Here is a 20571-nt window from a genome sequence, read left to right as displayed (position 1 = left end):
CAATATAAGCTACATGGCTTGAAACTCATACACAGATGGCAATATGACCCCAAGCGCTTGTCCAAGATTTTCAGGCAATCCAGCCCAATATGTTGGGGAGCATTCGGCGAACAAGTGGACTACTGGCACATGTGGTGGGCCTGTCCGAAGGCACAGGAATACTGGGAGGAACTGACATGGATTAAACAGCTAGACGGGGTGGAACGTGACTGCAACCCCATACTAGTCCTATTCGGCCTCGAAGAACAGGACCACCACTGGGTAAAGCTACCGCACATGCCGCACTTCCTCCTACTGGCAGCCAGGGTATGCATCACAATAAAATGAAAGTCGCAGACCCTTCCCTCACAAACCTCTTGGGCCCAGAAGGTCAAAGAAATATATGAGATGGAAAACATCACGGGAGCCCTCCATGAACTCACCCCAAGCTGGGAATTTAAATGTTTACCCTTCCTCAACGTGTATAAGTAGCGCCATACCAGATAGTCTTTGAGTCTATGAACTTGCTTGAAACCCATGAGCGACAAATGACATTTTGAACCCATCTAGTATCCGAGGGGGGGAGACAAGGGATTGTTTTGTTTAACAGGGATGAATGACAATGTTGTAGCCCGTTATGTAATTCTGGCTCTTGGTATGCGCGCGCTTTATATGCAAAATACTCAAAGTATGCTTTAAAAAAGAAAAGGAGGTTTGCAGCACAAAGCTTGCAGTTCGCTAACCCTCCTGGCAGATGTAATTGCAAAAAAGAAGGCTGTCTTAAGGGATAACAGCTGTAAAGAACATGAGTGCATAGGCTCAAACGGAGCCGCCATCAACTAGGTCAAAACCAGATTAAGATCCCAATCTGGGACAACAAAAGGGGTTGGCAGAAACTTATTGAGAAGGCCCTTCAGGAACTGGGCTATGACCGGAATAGTAAAGAAGGAATCTTAGTCTGGGGACCTCTTGAACACAGACAGGGCGGCCAAATACTCTGACTGTGGTAACCTGAAGGCCTGACAAGGCCAGTGACAGAAGGAGCTCCATCACTGTGGTGGTGGGGCAAGAGATCGGGTCAATCTTGCGGTCTTTGCACCACGCCTCGAATCTTCTCCACCTGCACGTGTACAGAGGTCTGCATGCAGCCAGCAACGCCTCAAGTACGTCCTGTGAGAGGTCCCAGTCATCATACCTCATCCTCTCAAGAGCTACGCATGTAGGTTGAGGGAATCCGGGGTCAGGAGATCGGGATGCCGAGGCAATCAGTGAGGCGTACAGATGGTCAGATGCAGGAGATTGGAGTACCATGTTCTCCTTGCCCAATCCGGAGCGATCAGGATGCTCGAAATCTCTTCAACCTCCTGAGAATCCAAGGAATGACGGGAATCGGGGGGAAGGCGTAGTGGAGAGGCAAGTTTCAATCCACCAGAAATGAGTACCCAAGTGCGCCGTTCACTGGGGAATCCCTCAAGAAAAACTGTTTGCACTTCCTGTTGGACTGCGTGGTGAACAGATCTACTGCTGGGGTACCCCAGAGAACGAAGACCTCCTCTAGGACTTCCTGGCATACTTCCCACTTGTGTGAGACCGTGCTCTGCCTGCTCAGAGCATCCACCAAGGTATTCTCCGTCCCCGCCACTTAGAACTGCTGAGACTGAGATTTGGTTGTCCCGTAACTAGAACCACAGCTGTATGGCCCCTGTGCAGGAGGTGGGAGTGCACACCAGCCTGATTGTTGAGGTAGTGCATGGCCACCTTGTTGTCCATCAGAATGAGGACATGCTTCCCTCTGAGAGACGGGGCAAAGGCCCCCAGGGCTAACCTGATGGCCCGCAACTCCAGCCTGAAGATGTGCCACCTCGCTTCTGATGGAGACCAGAGGCCGCTCACCTGCAGATCCTCGCAGTGGGCACCACAATACTTCAGAGACACATCCATGACCACTAGGGCCAGAGGCCAAGAGATTGCTGTGTGTGTTCCACCAGCTGAGTTTGCGGACTACCTAGCTGGGCACTTAGAGGTGTTCTGTGAGTGCTCCCAGATAATGAGACCACTGGTCCCTCAGGAGCCACTGAAGGGATCTCATACGCAGCCTGGCCTCTGGCACTAGAAAAATACAGGAGGCCATGAGACCGAAAAGGCAGAGGAAAAAAGGAACTGGACGAGTGGCGTGGTTCTGAAACAAATGCACCATCTAGGCTATGTTGCAGACTCTCTCCTGGGGAGGAAAAGCCATTCCTACCCGAGTGTCTAGGACTGCTCGGATGAACTAGAGCCACTGGACTGGTGTCAAATGGGACTTCAAGTTGGAGGAGAAGCCCAGCCTGTGCAGCAGTAGGCAGGTGTTTTCCAGATGAGACACAACCTGCCCCGCTGACTTCCCCCAGATCAGCCAGTCATCCAGGTATGGGAATACATGGATGCCGGATCTCCTGAGGTGGGTTGCGACTACTGCCATGAGATTGGTGAAGACCCTTGGACTGGAGGTCAACTCAAAGGTCAGCACCTTGAACGGATACTGCTCGTCTCCCATGAGGAACCTTAGGAAATTCCTGTGCTTTTGGTGTATTGGCACATAGAAATAAGCATCCTGCAGGTCTATCGACACCAGCCAGTCCAGAAATTCAAGAGCGTGGAGAATTTCTCTTAACGTCACCATCATGAATTTGTCTTTCCTCAGGAACTTCTTTAGAGCTCTGAGGTCCAGAATGAGACAGAGACCTTCTCCCTTCTTGGGTACCAGGAACTACTGTGAATACCAGCCCAATCCTCTCTGTTCTAGAGGTACCTCTTCCATGGTACCCTTTGACAACAGGGCTCTCAGTTCTTCCTGGAGCTCCTGTCCCGGTTGGATTGGGGGATCTTGGGGTCTGTCCGGTGGTCTTTTTGGAAAGGTCGAACAATAACCCCACCAAATCAACTGCAGGGCCCAGACCTTGGAGGTTATGTCCTGCCAATGGGGCCAATGCCCTGCCCACCATCCACCCACCGATGCATTGTTGGAGGGGAATCAAAGCAGGTTAGAGGGCGTGGGCGTCCCCGCCCCAGTTGCTGCTTGTTGGCCTCTAGAGGCCCCTTCGCCCCTTCTGGGAAATGAGAAGCATCTCTGCTTTTGCCTGGATCGCAGGATCTGCTCCTTCCTGCCATAGGGTATGTAGCAGTTATAGCCCCTGCCTTTGGAGGCAAAGCTGAAGGCAGGTTTGGTCAGCTGCGCCGCTAGGACCAGTGATTTAGCACCCAATTTGGATTCTTTAAACTTTTCCAAGGATTCGTCAGCTTTCTGACCGAAAACCATTTCTGCCTCAAAGGGCATGTCCAGCAACCTGTTCTGAACATTCGGGGAGAAGCCAGGAGGTTTTCAGGTAGGCCTGCCGCGTCATTACCACTGCTGAACCCATTGATCGGCCAACACAGTCCGCTACGTCCAGGTCTGTGTGCCATGATTGCCACCCTCCACCAGCTGTAAAAATCCATCCCGCATGGCGCCCTCAGGGACGTATTCAGCAGCATGGGTTTCCACAAGCCGAAGGAGTATTTTGGGAATCCACAGGCTATGTTTGTGGTTTTGAGCACCATGCTGCCAGAGGTGAACACCTTTCTGGCCAACGCGTTTGATTTCTTTCCCCCTCTGTCCGTAGGCAGATTGGAAGTGGAGGCCGCTGGTCTGGTGGAAATGGTGGCAGCCTGTATAACCAACCCTTCCAGGGAAGGGTGTGTGGCAAGGAAAGAAGGGTCCCCTCTTGCAGGCCTATATTTCCCTGTAAAATTGGCGTGTACAGGGGGCGATAGTGCAAGGGTGCTGCCATAAGGATGATAATGGGTCTGCAATGGCTGGGTTAAACGGCATATTATGCTCAACTGTGGGACCTTCGTCCAAGATATCAGTTAGCTCATACCCTGGAAGCAATGTGGTAGACACCTTCAACCCAAGAGTGTCAACAACCCTGTCAACCAGAGACCTGAACGTGACATTAGCACGAGTATAGGGCTGGTTTTGCTGCAACTCAAGGTCTGAGAAGTATCCAGTCCACTAGAGTCCTGTAAACATTGAGCCAGGGAAAATAAATCGTCCTGGTCGTCGAAATAATCGATGCCGCCGATTCCCGTGTAAACAGAGTCGACTTGATCATCGGGGTCATCGATGCCGAAAATGGACTGCAAAGAGTAAAAAAAAAAAAATGATCTTGACAATGGCACAAACGAACCATACCAGAGGGCTTGACCACCGACGGAATAGGCTTAGAAGCCAAAGCGGGTTTCGATGCAATGGTTCTTTCGGGGGACGCTCGGACAACCGATGGATGCCGTGAAGCCCGAAGGTGTTTTCGACATCGACGCCATTGACGGGTGGCCGGCTTGGGGTCGGGAACACCGAGTGCTGGTTTTGCCACCAAAGCTTGCTGGTTGGGGGCCAGAACCGCATCTACAGCAACTTGCTGTTTAAACATTTCGAGCATAGAAGATTTAAAACGTTCCCACTCTTCCCGAGTGGTCGCCAAAACCCCCCACCCCCGAAGGCTTACCTCATTCCGACAACGAGCTGGACTTGCGTCGATGGTACTGCTTCTTCTGCAAGAACGACGAGGAATGGCCCAGTTTCTTGGTCTTCTTGCAATGTCGTTCTTTCGCCTTGTTGGGGTTGGGCTCCTCAGTCTTGGCCTCAGAATACCGGACGAGAGACCGCGCCAAGGATTTGGGGGATGGTCAGCCCAAAGCCAGTTTTCTGCCCCTCTCACGTAAGGATTTCGGCTGCACTTTTTGCACACAACGCACAGGCCTCAGTGTCATGACCAGCACCTAGACACCACAGACAGACGTTGTAGGGGTCGGTTACACACATTGTGGCCTCGCAATCGCAGCATCGTTTGAAGCCCGAAACCCGGCGAGACGACATTGCGTTGAGGTTTTCTGAGGAAAACATACCATTTGGTACAAAAGAAACATTGAGTAAACTCGAGTCGTTTTCCAGATGCAGCGTGCAAGTGCGCGGAAAAAAGGAAGTGAAGCATGGGGCATAGTGACATGCTATATATACACAACGTCTGACATCACTTCCCGAGCCGATGATCGAGAGCCGAGCAAGATAGATCGACGGCCAAGTCGAGGTTCCCTGACAAAACATTTCCAAGCAGTAGAGCTGCATGATGGATATCTATCAAGATGAGGAATCTGCGGGAGAAAAGCAATCCACTGAACACCATCTTTGTCAAATTGCCCTAGTGTCTCAAAATCCGGGCAACAAACATATGAAAGATTTGACAGTAAATACCTTTGAACCACCTATCAGAATTGTGAGTTTCTTAAGGTCATCTGTGACAAAGAATTGAAGCAGTGCACAGGCATAGGCAGGTAGGTCAACAAGACGGAAAGAACAGTAATTAATATGTTAAAACACCAAATAAAGTTTTAGAGTTGTAGCTGAAGAAAAAGTAAGAAATGGACGGCTCTTGAAAATGTTGTGCAGCTGATAGTGATAAGAAAGGGCAAGAATAGACATTTGAGAAAAGGAAAGAGATAGGTCAAAATGAAGACTAATGCCCTTTCAGATGGATTAGTCCTTCCTCCCACAGATGCCTCATTTTAGATATACCTTTTCCAACACTAGCTGTCTTCAGAAACTTTTCCAGCCACCAGGGGGTGCAGCATGGCTCCGTTACACGCTCCTCATTCTAGATGTGAGGTTGTGCTAGTATACATATGGAGCCAACCATGCTCAACTACCCCAGTTGTCAATAGCACTCAGCAGCTGAGAGACAGCAAAACAGGAGGTGCACTAGCTAAGCACCAAGAGGAACAGGTTTGGAGGTGATAAGGAATATTTATTCAGAAAAGAAAATTCTGACAAGCAAGTCATTTATTCTTTCGATTCCCTTTTGCAGCCTCCCATAGCAGCACTGAACCTAATGGAATAATGGAAGCACAAGGAATTGTATAAACGAGAAAAGCAGCGGGCTACGGAACGAGTCTTGTGGCTCTCCAAAGCGAAAAGGTAGAGAATAGGAGTGTTTTCCAGCCCAGGAAACAGAATATTTGCAATTAAAATCAGGACGCAGAGTTACACACTCCCACACATTGTACCTGAAGGTGGTGGGTCGCTGGGCTCTGGATGGACCAGGAAGGCGGAAAACCTGTGCATCATACCCATCATAATCGACTTGTATAGGAAGGGCATTTTCAGAATCTTTTGGTGATCCTAATGCTGGACAGCAGGAGAAAATATAATAAAAATGCAGAAGCTAAGTTGGAAAAGCGGTTAGATAACATCATAGGAAAAGATAAAGAAACAAGACAGAACAAACATCAACACACCATGCAAATTATTAGATAAAACCAAACACCCAACTGCAACAACAGTGCAACACTGTCTCAAAAGTGTTTGAAAACAAGTCTTTATGGTTGAAATAACTGGCAATAGGATCTGTTAATTAAGCTCTTCATTTTATGCTTATAAATCACAGCTTAAAAACTGAAAGGGCAAACATTTATTGAACAGTACTGCGATAGTGCAACAGCTGTTGTAGAAAACTGCATTCTTGCAACTAATCATCTTTGCATTTGCAAACGCTTAGCAAACAGGGCACATGAAGTCATACACTTAGTAGCGCATCAGCGCATCTACTAATGCACTGCTTAAATTGCATAAGTGTAAGTACATGGTCAATGTGAGCGTGATGAGGCAGGGAAAAAAAACACTATAAATGGGACTTACAGGACCCTATAATGCAAACGTTAATCTGCCCTCTGAGACAGTCACTTTGAGGTGGCTTGAAAAGTTTGTTCAGTGTGACCCTGGTGGCTAAGGGAAGCCCCCCTCCCCACTATGCCAATACCAGAGAGGGGTAAAGGAAACACCGCTGTAAGGAAGGCATTGTATCAAAGTAAGACAGACACAAGTGATCACAGCTCAAGGGTGTTTATTGAACTTTAACAAAGGTGTGATAAACGCCTATCTAGCCCTAAATCAACTTATGGGAGCAAGCTACGACCATCAAATAATAATAGTGCAGTCCTAGTGTAGTCTTGTCAAAATAAAAGGGCCTATACTAAAAAACCTATTGCCAATCCTTACCGCTAAGCACAACTAGTGTGGGGGTAATGTTCATGAAACAAAGTCTTCACAAAAAGATAAGTCAGGATGTTTAGGCCATTGGCCTCCCTTCCCCACCTTTTCAGCACGGGACAAGGAGGTTCACATGAGCATAGCACACTCTCGGGCTTCTTCGGCACAAGGACACAGTTCCATTACCAACATCAGGGCATTCTGTGCCCAAGTCTCAAGTTATCAAAGTCTACTGATTCAGAGGTCCTGATGTACCAAAACAAACTAAAAATCCTTTACAAGTACTCAAGTCGAGCGATTCACTCTTCACCCTGGATCCCCCTCAGCCGGGCTCAAATCCCTTTTATATCACAGTCTTTACTTTGGATCCCCCTCTTCCGGGCTCAGATCTTCCTCTCCAATGCCTATAGAATATCTTTTCTCGGGTGACTCACAGTTCTCCCCGGATCCCCCTCAGCCGGACTCGGGCCAATTGGCTCCCTTAGCCAGTCTCGGGCCAATTGCAGTTCGTATTAGCTATCGAAGACTTTCAAAGGAGCACAGGGTTTAGCTTGACCCGTTGCATGACCACTTCGAATTACAGTTCACAATTTTACACTCTCAGTTGGATACCTAACAGAGACCTTCGAATGAGCAACCACCTGGTGCCGGACGTCTCTGTATATGAAATCTATCTTGCCTTCAAAAGTTCAGTCACTCCTTGGATGTTCAATGATATTCCTTTTGCTCATCACATACGCCTCAGACTCTGTTCATTGCAGATTTCTTCATACAATGTTGCCGCTTGCAATCATGTTTTGAACATAGCAGACCAGCCTATCAGTCTCCCTGACTCACCGGCTGAGCTGACTTTGCTGGTGCTGCTTTGTTGTAAGAGCCAAGGACAGTACCACCCCCGGGAACTGATTCAAAAAGCGATGGCAATGTCCTGGCCACCTGGATGACAGATCCCCAGGGACTAGCGGGTGAGACACATTCTGGTTTCTCACACCGCCCCCTGCCCCTAGGACTCCTCATACACAAGGATAACAATATACACTATTTTACATGTGGCAAACTGAACTTGTAAAGTATTGGGGGACTCACATCCAAGGCTGGCACATGAAAATACTGTGCATAGCTCCAAACCAGCTTTTTTTAAAAATGTATATTTTTATTAATTTAACAGTCATAATACAATGATACATATTAAATAATTAATGTGGAAGCTGAAATTATCTTATACTATACGATACTTTAAATGTGCCTAATACATAACCAAATAAAGGAATTATCAATTTTAGAATAGCATATAATTCTACCTGAGCATTTTTTCTTACTTCTTTTGAATAATTACAAAATATTATGAATTATTGAAAGAAGTCATCTATATTTTTGCATTTTCAATCATAGAGAAGACTATAACTATGGTGCTGAAACAACAAACAGTACTAAAGAGTTTAACTATATAAGGGACAACACCAAAACAGAATCAGGGGAGAAAAAAGGGGGTGGGGGAAACTAATGCTTTCATGGAGGTTCAGAAGCATTCATACATTTTACAAGATGCCCAGGTGGAATAATAAGATTAGAACACTCTGGTAATATGTGAAAGATAGACCATTTCAAACAACATTTTTCATATTCAGGAATAGATTTAGCGATACATTTTTCAGTTCTGCAAGTGTATCAGACAAAATTCCACCAAGTTACAATGAATAATTTCTTAGGGGTTTTCCAACTGCTAGGGATGGTTGAAAAGTCAATGGTAGTAAATAGGTTGAAACGTTCAGGAGAGCCAATACAAGTAATGTCCATCATATTTTGCCGTACATTCCAAACATCAAACCGAAAAGAATTAACTGGTTTACAATGACATACATGTTAAATCAGCATTGGGTAAATTACATGATCAACACAATTTGGAACATTCTGGGACTGTGAGGGTGTAGAAGTAAGGCTCGGACACAACAGTGGCATGTTTTTGGGCAGAAAAAATTATATGAAAAAGGGTTGGAAAATGCCTCTTTGCCCGAAAACAAAGAGGGGTTTTCTGCCTCTAAAAAAACTAAGGAAATTGTCAGAATGTCCAAAACTATAAAGTCTGTCACCGTCGTGTCTCAAAAAGCCTACCTCTGTCCCTAACACTAATAACTTAAACCAACTGTGCAAGGATGATCGCTTCCCAAAGTAAACTATTCTTTGTAGATCCAACCAACAGAAATGTTCCCAGTCTCTCGGTTAATCAAAAGTGATAAAAATAAAGAAATGTTCAAAAGTGTAGGACTCAAAGGTTGGGTTGTAATCCTTTCCCCTAGATTCCTTCTTGTAGTGCTTCTCTACTTCTGGGGCCTCTCAGACCTGTATTTTCCTATACAACGGTCAGTAGGCAGTTCACAAGAATATGCTCTTTGTATTTTTACTGTTTATCCCATCGACATGGCACACCCCTTTTACCAAGCATTGGATTTGTTTCACTTATATAGTCTTTACTTACCAAGCAGTTATCCTTTCATGTACTTCTCTCCTTTGGGTGCGGGTCCCAGACTTGCAATATTCAAACTGGCTTGGTATACACTCCTGCCAAACCTTTGTCCTCTCATGGACTGTCATTCTTTGGGTGCAGGTTCCAAACTCGCATTATTCTGATTGGTTTTGTTTCTGTTTCTCATATGGGTGTGGGTCCCAGACTCGCACTTCATTTCGAGGGTCCCAGAGCCTCTTTTTCTAGCTTCCGCCTTCACCCCATTGCTCCCCCGGACCTCCAGCACCTCTCGGGCAACCTGCATACCTGTTTGCTTCTTCTTGACAGGTACCAGCATTTCACAAGCAGATGCTGCATCTCTTGAGGCTCCGGTAGCGTTCAAGGCTCAGACGCGGTCTGCAGCGGCTCTGCAGATGTCTGCTACTCCCCGGTGGTCATCCTCTCTCAAGGAAGCTTCGATGGTGCTCTGGATGCCAGGAGGTTTTTCTCAACAGCAGCCCGAGCAGTCCTTCCTTCCTGGACCACGTTTGGGTTCTCCTCCTCTGCTCGCCGCTTCCCTCTGCTGGCTCTCCTCTGCTCCCCCGCTGCACAGCTCACCTGCTTCCTCCTTGGAAGACAGTTGTCATGAACGTATACAGACCAAGTCTGCGGAAAACATGAAGTAAATGCTCCAGGCCAGAGAAAGGAAGGGAGCTCTGACTGAATATCAAAACACCCTTCGAATCCCATCCAGGTGTGGTATGAATCTGGAGTGCAGAGGAGATTCAGGCGAGCAGGTCTTCTGCTTGAAGAGCTGCAGCAAGTGGGGTAGAATGAAACGAGGTAACTACTAGTAGGCAGTATTGTTTGTTATTTCCCTTTAAATTCCCTCAAAGAGTATGAGTACCTGATGCGGATAGTCAGTACGCTGTTGCTGGGAGACTACACAACACTGTAGCAACAGTGTTGTGAAAAAGAAGCTTTCAATCCTTGGGTGAAAGGACAAGGACAGGAAAGGTGTACGCTCGCCCCGGGTTCGGCTCAGTGGATAGTAAAGTATTGAGCCTGTGGTTGTAGTCATACAGAGAAGAGTAGTCTTGTGAACAGAATGAAACTAAATACCTGATATTATCCGTAGTGAGGATCGAGTGGCAATCAGCGTTTCCAGTCTTCTGCAGCACTCATGAACAAGAGAAATGTTCCTCTGGATCCTTGCAGGGTCTTGGGACAGGCTACAATGGTCCTCCGTTGCAACACACATAGAATTAGCGTGATTGAAAGACATGACATCTAGCTGCTCGCCATTTAAATAAGCCAAAAGGGTTGTCAATCACCATTTTAGGATTGAAATCTGAAACAAAGGCTGCCATTACCGAGTGGTGAAGTAATCTCTGCGGACCATAGTGCTTGGTCCAATAAGGCTGCCAAAGCCTTCCTGGCAACAAATAGTGAGCTGAGAATTTGAGCCCAGTGTCAGGCGTGGAAACCCTGACCAAAGGTCTCTCCTCGCATCTCAGCTGTGGTGTGTTTAAACTCCGGTGCTTGAAAATGGAAATGCTTTGGGCCAAACGCATTCGTTGAAGAGCTAGAGCATTCACTCTGCTTCTCCAGAGTGATTCTTTGAATCCTGTTCATCATCTTCTTCTCAGTACACAGAATAAAGGCAGATGTGGCATACTTTACATTCTCTAATGTTTCAGTCTTGTGAAGTGGATTAAATTTGCCAATACTTGAAGTAGAGCCATATGTAGTATACTTTGCATTGTCAGATGTTTGAATCTTTCCAAGCATATTAGGTTTCCAAATACTTGAAGTACAGCCATAAGCAATATACTTTGTTTTCTGATGTTCTAACGCTGTCAAGTATATTAGGTTGGCTAGCTTATTAATAGCTGACATTGGCCCTATCAAAAGAAGGGGAATGAGCATTTCTTTTTATTTATTTCTTTTTATTTATTGCTTATTTATACAGCGCTTATACACAGGTGGAGTGCTTCAAAGTGGGAAGGGAACAAGGGAATACAGTAGTCATTCTTAGGCCTTGAAGTTTCCGAATGATCTGAACAGAGAAACTAGCATACTAGACCCGACAGCGTTTCTCCTAGTGCAAGTGCATGAGTTGTTACAGTTTCGACCCAGCTAGGGTGGGAAACAGAACAAAAAGGTGGGGTGGGGGGAACAGGATAGACAAACTTACTAGTCCGAGTACATTTAGGTAACTTATGCAAACAGACAAAGGTGCGAGGAAGAGCGCTGGGGGCAGAGAGACAACGTGGCCAGTCCGACAGTGCCCTCGGTTAAGTGCAGAAAGGTTGCCTCGCTCATGGAGCGTAAGCAGAAAGTGCAGTAATGCTGAACATAGTGCATTTTTTTACATTTTTTTTAATTCAAAACGTTGTTTTTAGTTTGATTAACACACTTTTACAACATTTTTCGTTTAGATTTACACTTAAAATTTGCAACATATATAAAATTTTTCTTTTCATCCAAAGTTAGTTTGAAATCCCCAAAAACAATGCATATTCCTTTTTTCAAATCTGAATACATAACATAAGTGCATAGATATATACAATGAATGCGTATACAGTCAACTGCAATATTAGTGGGAAGCTAAAACTCACAGAAATTAAAGGAGAACAGTATCCATTTACATGGTATTATTTTAAAGCTCGTGACACATTTTTTGTAATAGGGATAAAACAGTAGTGTGCATGTCCAAAGCTATCAAACAGAATGCAACTTATTTTCTAATTCCTGATTAATAATTTTAAGGAAACTGGTTAGCAACAATATTGTTTTAATACAAGTGCCCCACATAGAGGAGACCCAAAACCATTCCCTTTGTATTGGCGTTGTACCCCTCCTTTCAATTCCAATAAGTTGAATATGAATGTTTTCAAAATATGCCCAATAGATGACTAAGTGCTTTATAGTTTCAGGCTCATTGGGGTTAATGCAAAATCTACAGCCTTAACTAGAATGAGATTCCTCTTGCAGGAACCAGTTCTTTGTTCTAACGAGCGTGTGCATTTGGTTCAACTTAAACCTCAAATAAATATCTCTAGCTTTATGGCAAGGGAATTGAACTCAGTAAAGTTTATGAGGGAGTCTTCCTGTGCTGAGCCTTGCTGCTTCTTTGTAGAGTTTAAAGGCTTCTATGGCATTAAGGGTTTTTCACCAATCATATTCGAACAAACAGAGTTTCACATACACCAAACGATATTCCAAATCGGTGGGAGTGAGAGCAATTTCGTTGAGCAATAAGATCATTTTATCTTGGTAGTTAGCCAAGGATGGAGGATTGGAGTCAAGGAGCATAAGTCTAAGTGCTCATATAAGGAGTTTCGAGGAGGGAATAAAAATTTTGCAAAAATGTGCTAAAAGTCTCCAGTTGTATCGAGCAAACAATGATGTGAGAGCCAGCGCCTGTCTAAGTACTGGATTCGGCAAGGATTTAGCAAGACGTAGTGTCCCCTTCCAAAGCTTGCCTTGCAAGTGATCAAGAAATTGACTAACGTCGGCGAGACACATGTCTAGGGCATACAAGATAAAGGCTTCAACTTTTAAAATATAAAATTCAATTAAGGGAATTAATGAGAATTTACAAAATTTGGTATAAACCATATGCATTTGGGTACCAAGAGATACTGCTTTTAAGTTCAATTCCTCCTTCCACCTCATATTTGAATTCGTGTCAGAAATTGTGTACCCAAGATAGCGAACAGTAGCAGCCCTTGGAATAGGGATATTATCAATAGTCCATTTCCACTTACAGGAATTCCTCCTGAGGTTCTTAAAGATAGAAAATGTGTGATTTTTCCACATTGTAATGGAGATTATGCTCAGTGCAATAGGTAGCAAACATTTTCTATTTAGCTTGTAGGCCAAAAGGGGTGCGATCGAAGATAACAATGCAATCCGCGAAGGCGAGCCACTGGATTTTTAAGTGGCCCAGCCTCGCGGGATAAGTAATTTGCTTAAACCAAATTTCATTAATACCACAAAGGTAGAGGTTGAATAAAGTGGCTGCTAAATTGCAGCCCTGCTTTACACCAACCGCAATTGGAATGGCATCGATTGTAGCACCCTTATGATTGACCCTGACAAAATATGCATTGTTATGATGCAACTTTGCAATGAGAAAAATTAACTGGGGAGGAATTCCCATGAGAACCATTTTTCCCCACAGAAGTTCACGAATAACACAATTAAAGGCTGCTTTAAGATCTATAGCTGTCATGGACAGGGGGCCCGAATCTGGGACCTTTGTTTTAGCAAGAATATGCGCCATTATGGGTGCATTGAGAGCAGTCCCCACCTGCGCCCGAAAACCAATTTGAAACTTGGAGGGGATATTATACTGTTTTAGAAAGAGATGCAAATCGCGAAGAAACAAGATTGCAAAAACATTAGCAGCTGCGTCAATAAGAGCAATAGGGCGATAGTTGGCAGGGTCAGAGGTAGGGCGCTTTTTGTACAGAGGGACAATGATTGAGCATACCCAAGAAGAGGGAATAGTTAAACTTAATAGAATGTTATCAATTTGACTCTTTAAGATTCCCGCCCAGAGCATTGGATTATGCTTTAGTATGCAAGAAGGAATGCCATCTGGGCCGGCAGCTTTACAATACTTTAAACCGTAAATTGCACATTCAATATCAGTGCTAGACCAAGATGGAATTGGGTCGATGGGATTGCAAACCTCTTTTAACTTGGCGTTCTTCAAAGTAAGAGGTAAGCAAAATTTAGATGTAAAAAATGCCTTGCAGGTGAATGCAGATATTGTCGAAACCTGGGCAGTGGGAAGACAATTATTATCCGCACTGAGCAGCCCACGTAGAGCGTCTGTCATTAAGGCAAAGGGTAGCAAGCATTTTTTGATTGTTCAGATTGTGAAGGTAATGCTTATGATTTAAGCATTTATTGTGATAGGCATTGTTGATAACCTTTTTTTGTTGCAAATAATCCTCTGTTGAGAGGAGTCCCTTTCGAAGATGGCGTAAAGCAACATTTTTGCGATTTTTAGCCTCTGAGATCACTTTACTGCCCGCACCCCCAGTGTAAAACAAATCTAGCGTAATTGTTTTAAGGAGGTTTGCTAACACATCTTTAATAACACGACAATACAGCTCGGCCTTAAGCTCACTGGTAGAGGGAAAATTGGAAGTTTCCTCAAAGTAATGTATCCGAGCAGCAATCATGCCATTAATCCTATCGCAAAGTTTGGAGTTCCAATGAATAGATATACCAGGACGATCCCCTTCAAGAATCATTTGGAGGGGAACGATTCTCAAACCTTCGACACTTACATCAATTACCAATTTGATCATGCGGTGGTCACCCAAACCGAGGTCGAGAATTGAAATTGTGCTACACTTGTCCTGCAAATTGTCAGATATGGCGTAATGATCGATGCATGAATCAATCGCGGCCCTCCTCCATGTATAACAAGAGACCCCAGCATCAAAAGATAGAAATGATATCTCCCACGAGGCCAAATACTTTAGCAATCGTCGCCCTCTAAATGACACTGGAGTAGAATGGTCTGCCCGGTACGAACCAGATGGAGCCTCAGAGCAAAGCGCATTAAAATCTCTCCCCAATATAATTCGACATGCTGGATATTGAGACAGGACTACTTCAAACAAACTGTCAAGTTCATGAAACGCACTTTCAATTTTTAAGAGAGCTGGGTTGTGATAGTTAGAGAGAGATTATAAGGTATGGGATAGCAGGAGCATCATTTAGGGTTACCAATAAAGCCATTGCTGCAGAAAATGTGTAGACATTTCAAATATTGATGTTCAGATTTGAGTTAATACCTATGGCCAAGCAGCCATATGGCCGCCCCTAAATCCCATATTTGGCCAAAATTTGATGTACAATAAATCCTGGCAGCATTAGTTTTTTTACACACATTGTTTCCTGGCATTAAATTACATCACACACAAAATTTGAAGGTAAATTCTTTAGCCATGTGTACAAGTTCATATACCCACAAGAATTCCACGATAAAAGCGTCAAAGAGGAGTTCCTCTTACTTGGGGGTGTGGTCCATGGCGGGGTTCAAGGTGATAGCTAGGGAGGACAACCAAGACCAATCCTTACTAATGTTAGAGAGGCTGACAAACTGAGCGATTACAGCAGCTTTGACTCAAACCTGTACATCAGGCATATTGTCCTTTGGAGAAGGCACAATGGTGATAGGGAGCGGCATTTCGTTAAAGCAAATCACATCATCAATTGAATCGAAAGGGTGGGGAGTTAAACCAATGCTTTGCAATTCACGTTGATATTGCATTACCAAATCAGTGATAATAGTCGAGTGAACCTTGCATACCACGCGATAATTGTGAATTGCTGGCAAGGTGACCCATTCTATGCCTGAGGTTTTAAGAGTTTTTAAAGCAGGAATTTTGCTAAATGCTTGAAGAAGCGCGATCGATTTAGGCGCTTTTCGCCATTGATTTCTGCATCTGACACCCAGCCTATAATGGTCGAGGAATTACCTACATCTTTGTCTGATGGCAACACATTTTCTATGGACAAGCTATGTGGGCGTGATGTTTGCACTCCCGACATATTGTGTGTTGAGTGCACGTCCAACAATTGCTCTAATGGCGGGGAAGAAGGAACCAATGGCGCACTGGAAAGGAGAGCAGTTTAATTTCCATTGTTTGGTTGGGAGGCCAAAATGGTTGACGTAGAAGTCGTGCTAGGGACGACATCTATAGGAGACCTTGTGTCTCCCTTCCCTATCAAAGCAACTTTATTTTCAATCGTCTTATAAAATGCAGGTAAATGTGTTTGCAGCGTCAAGGACCCTTTGCCCTGGGTAAGCGGTTGTGCGTTGGAGAGAGGCACAATATCAGGCTTACCCAAGTCAATAATGGGCTTGAGTATTTTCTTATTGTTAAGCAAAGATTCAAAGCCTCCCATGATGGCCTGCTGGTCCACAAGGCTTAGATGTTGAAGCGCATTCTTACTGTCTGTCGATAGTTCATCGATATTGATGCCCAGCTCATCACTAATACCACATTGAGCGAGCGCATCCACATCAGATGCAACCACAACGGAAAGTTTTTTTTCTTTGAGTTTTTAGATTCATTGCTTTTATTTATTGTTACAGCTGAGCTAGACCCTGACGATTCTTTCTGTCCAAAGCTTTTCTTTTAAGAGCCAGAAAGATGAGTCTCTTCTCCTTACGTGAAACAAAGCAGTGACCCGCATCGGAAGGGTGCGCATCACTCTTGGTCTCTACCATGTCAGGGGCGGGAGGGAGATTCTGAGCATTTGTTTCTATCAAATTTGTTAAAGCTGTAGGACTGTCAGGATGCAACGTTTCGCACATCTCTTTTGCCTCTACCCACGGGGGAGGCACTGCTGCCTGTTCTTCAGGGTGGGCTTGGAGGAAGAACAATAACTGCTCTATTTATTTGGAATGAGCCACAACCATTTGGCATAATTGAGAGTGAGTAAGAATTTGACATAAAGAGTGGCGTTGCTTAGTGGCCCCTGTTTCAGCAAATGACTGTGGAAAAGTGTAAGTGGTGGAGGGAACCTCATGACTTATAGGAAGCTGTGCGAAATCTTGAGGAGAGTCAGTTTGAGTGAAGGTGGACACACTGCAGGGAGTGGGTGCCGATGACGTAAAGTGACACCCTCCTTCACAACGTAATGTGTCCGCAAAAATGTACCCTTCCAATTTATATATTTTGAGAAGAATCTGCGTGAGAGATGCTTTACAATCCCTAATTTCATAGTGAGTGTAGTTGTGCGCTCTGTCCAATAAATTGAATATCCGTGTCAAGACAGGGTATAATGCTTCCAGCTATTGCATGTCCTCAGAGGGCTCGAGTACATCAAAGCCTAGCGGATAAGCCGCAGCTTTAGAAGCTGGTGAAAAAGGGAGGTTTAGCACTGGGATCGACGGTGAAGGTGGAATATTTAATGTTGGGACATGACAAGGACTAGATGATGAAAAGTTCGGGAGCTTTTTCTTGGAACATTCTATTAGAGGAGGATTAATAGGGTCGCTATCGGGGATATCCTCCTTACAATGTAAATGTACGTTGGCCCTCCAACCACTAGGTAAAGTTACAGGTGTGGAGGGACCAATAGATAAACGTACTCGTTTCTCAAGTGCTGCCAATACCACATGTGCCAAAATGGAATTGTCAGAAGGTGAAACATTCATTACATCAGTGGAGCATTCCTCTGTGGCACCAACTTCCACATTAAGCGGAGCATCCATACGCATGCTGAGAAAACTCTTGCATGCAGAGGGAAACGAACCGCCCAACGGAATTGGGCCCTTATCAGAGAAGGGTGGTGATATAGTGAGATTTGCTGCAGCTTGCGCGCGAGCATATGCAAACGCGACATCATGACAAATCAGATCGTTGGCTACTACAGAAGGATTCTTGTCGGAAGAGCCAGAGGCTACAGCTAATGCAGACATAGTAGAGCTATTTGAGGAAGAGGCTCGAGACAGGCTTGATGTTTTTGGTGTTTTGACAGCCCTGGTTTTGGAGGGCTGGGGGGGACCAAGTGCGCGCCCGCTACGTAAGTTCGAAACCATTTGTTATTTAAGCAGCGACTGCACGAGCAGTATAGCTGTCTCATAGAACACAATACATATTGGGGCTAATGAACCTAACTTTCAAGTGGAAAATAAGCATTAAACCATTAAACCCACACCCCCACCCTCTCACCCCAACAGCCCAACAGCCCAACAGCCACTTTGTACGCCCACTTGGAACGCGTGCGCGCGAATGCGCGCGCACCTCACTATTAGTAGGAAGTGGCGCCTATGGAGGCGGGCTGGGGGCAGGGTGGGAGGTGGAGCAAGGTATCTGCAAGAAGCAGAAAGAATATGGTCAGAAAAGTGAGGAAGGACAAACCAAGTTAAACCACTGGAGCCGCGGTAACACAACAGTACAAGTAACTTTTAGCCCAATTACTTCTATGAGGCTCCAGGGAAGTCCAAAAGTGCCGCGTTACGGCAGCAACTGTGATTGCTCTCACAGATGACAAGACACGCTGACACTCGAGAGCAGTCCAGGACGCAGGATCCAAGAGATAAAGCAGCCCAACAGCCACTTTGTACGCCCACTTCAAACGCGCGCGCGTGAATGCGCGCGCACCTCGCTATTAGTAGGAAGTGGCGTCTATGGAGGCGGGCTGGGGCAGGGCGGGAGGTGGAGCAAGGTATTTCTATGAGGCTCCAGGGAAATCCAAAAGTGCCGCGTTATGGCAGCAATTGTGATTCTTCTCACAGATGGCAACACACGCTGACACTCAAAAGCAGTCCAGGACGCAGGATCCAAGAGACGAAGCAGCCCAACAGCCACTTTGTACGCCCACTTCGAACGCGTGCATAGTGCATTGGCATGGAGGCAAGTGCAAAGACAGGCGGGGGGGCTTGGGACCTGTAAGGATCTGGAGGTGAGCCAGGCAACCAGTCAGCAAAAACTGAACGGAGTAAGGGAGTAGAAGGAGGACAGAAGGTGGAGAAAAAGAAGGGAGGTTAGCAGGGTAGAGGGAGAGAGAAGGAGGAAGAGAAGAGGAAGGTCTTGAGGAGTTTCCGAAACTTAAGGTGCTCTGGCTCAAGATGGAGAGAGGCAAAGAGGCTGTTTCAGAGGGAGGCACCTGCAGAGGATAAATATCTACCCTCAAATCTCTGTTTGTGAAAGCGGCTCACCCGCAGAGAGTTGGAGGGGAATGAGCAGAGGACTCTAGAGGGAGAGTATTTGGGAAGAGAGCATTGTAGATAGTGTGGGCCCCGGCCCCAGAAAGCCTTGTGGATTATGCAGAGGGTCTTGAACTTGATCATTGCAGCCACGGAGAGCCAGTGGGGGGGATTTAAGCACCAGAGAGATGCGGTCCCTGGGCTTGAGGCCAAGGATAAGTCTTGCAGTTCTGTTCTGGATGAGTTGCAGAGGACGGAGAGTAGAAGTAGGGAGGTTGATAAAGAGGCTGTTGCAATAGTCCAGCCTGAAGAGAATCAGGGCTCTCGAGGTGGTGAGCCTCTGGGGGAAAAGTGAGAAAAGGTAGAATACCTCTGGAGAAGTGCAGTTATTAGTGGGACTTTTTGGAGATGTCTGAGATGTGCGAAGAGAAGGAGAGAGTGGAGTCGAGGATGACTACAAGATGTTTGCCTCATTGGTAGGTGAGGGTGTAGGGCCAAGGGAGGCCGGCCAGTGTGAAAGTGGGAAAGCGGGAGCAGGGGTCCCAATGAGGACAATCTCTGCCTTACTGGCATTCAGGCAGAGATCGTTAGCAGCACACCAAGACGGAATTGCAGATAGACAGTCAGGGATGAGTGAGGAGGAGGAGGAGGAGGCTGAGGATATCCTGGAAGAGAGCTGTGTGTAACTAAAAGTTAGAGGTAAAGGTAGAGATTCTGTGGGCCAATGGGGCCATGTAGATATTGAAGAACCAGGGGAACAAGTTAGATCCCTGGGGGATGCCACAAGTAGAGAGAGTGATAGAGGAGAGAAAGGACCCAAGTTCCACCTGGGAGGGCTGGTCAGAGAGAAACGAGGTGAGCCACCCCAGGGCCTGATCTGTGATGCCCAGGGTATCGCAGAGGCGGGTGATCAGGGTGTTGTGGTTTACCGTGTCGAAAGCAGAAGAGAGGTCAAGAAGAATGAGGACAGAGGGAGAGTTAGAGTCAAGATTTGAGAGCAGGTCTTCACAGGTGTTCAAAAGAGCAGTTTCTGTGCCTCTGGATGCTCTAAAGCCAGACTGATGTCATGGAGACAACCAACAGATTCAGTGTGGAGGATAAGCCAGCTTGTCCATGATTTTTTCCAGGAAAGGGGTGATGGAGATTGGGTGATAGTTTGCAGGAACAGACGTGTCAGTGGAGGGTTTTTTGAGCGAAGGTGCACAAGAGTGCTTAAGAGGAGGGGGGAAAACTGCAGTCGCAAAAGAGAGGTTGCAGAGGTCGGCCAAGGCTGGAGCGAGAATGTCAATGTTGTCCTTGATGGTTTTGGAGGGGCACCTTTCCACCTGGTTGGAAGAGGCTTTCATAGACTGGACTAGTCTAGAGACCTCATCAGGTGCGACTGGGGAGAGGGAG

General features: G+C 45.8%; 1 protein-coding gene across 11 annotated transcripts in view; it reads right to left on the bottom strand.

Moving 5' to 3' along the window:
* The window catches only part of DEPDC5 (DEP domain containing 5, GATOR1 subcomplex subunit), a 1004325-nt gene that overhangs the window by 493975 nt on the left and 489779 nt on the right, over positions 1-20571 (bottom strand). For all 11 annotated transcript variants that reach the window (XR_011276224.1, XM_069619835.1, XM_069619836.1 and 8 more), the window contains one exon: positions 6061-6181. Coding sequence is in view for 10 of the 11 variants with exons in the window: in XM_069619835.1 (XP_069475936.1) it covers positions 6061-6181 (121 nt within the window). In the remaining variant the exon portion in view is untranslated. The remainder of the gene's footprint in view (positions 1-6060; positions 6182-20571) is intronic.

This window comes from Ambystoma mexicanum, chromosome 10 (assembly GCF_040938575.1).
Source record: "Ambystoma mexicanum isolate Mex_15411 chromosome 10, UKY_AmexF1_1, whole genome shotgun sequence".
NCBI lineage: Eukaryota > Metazoa > Chordata > Amphibia > Caudata > Ambystomatidae > Ambystoma > Ambystoma mexicanum.
This window is presented reverse-complemented; position numbering and strand designations above follow the sequence as displayed.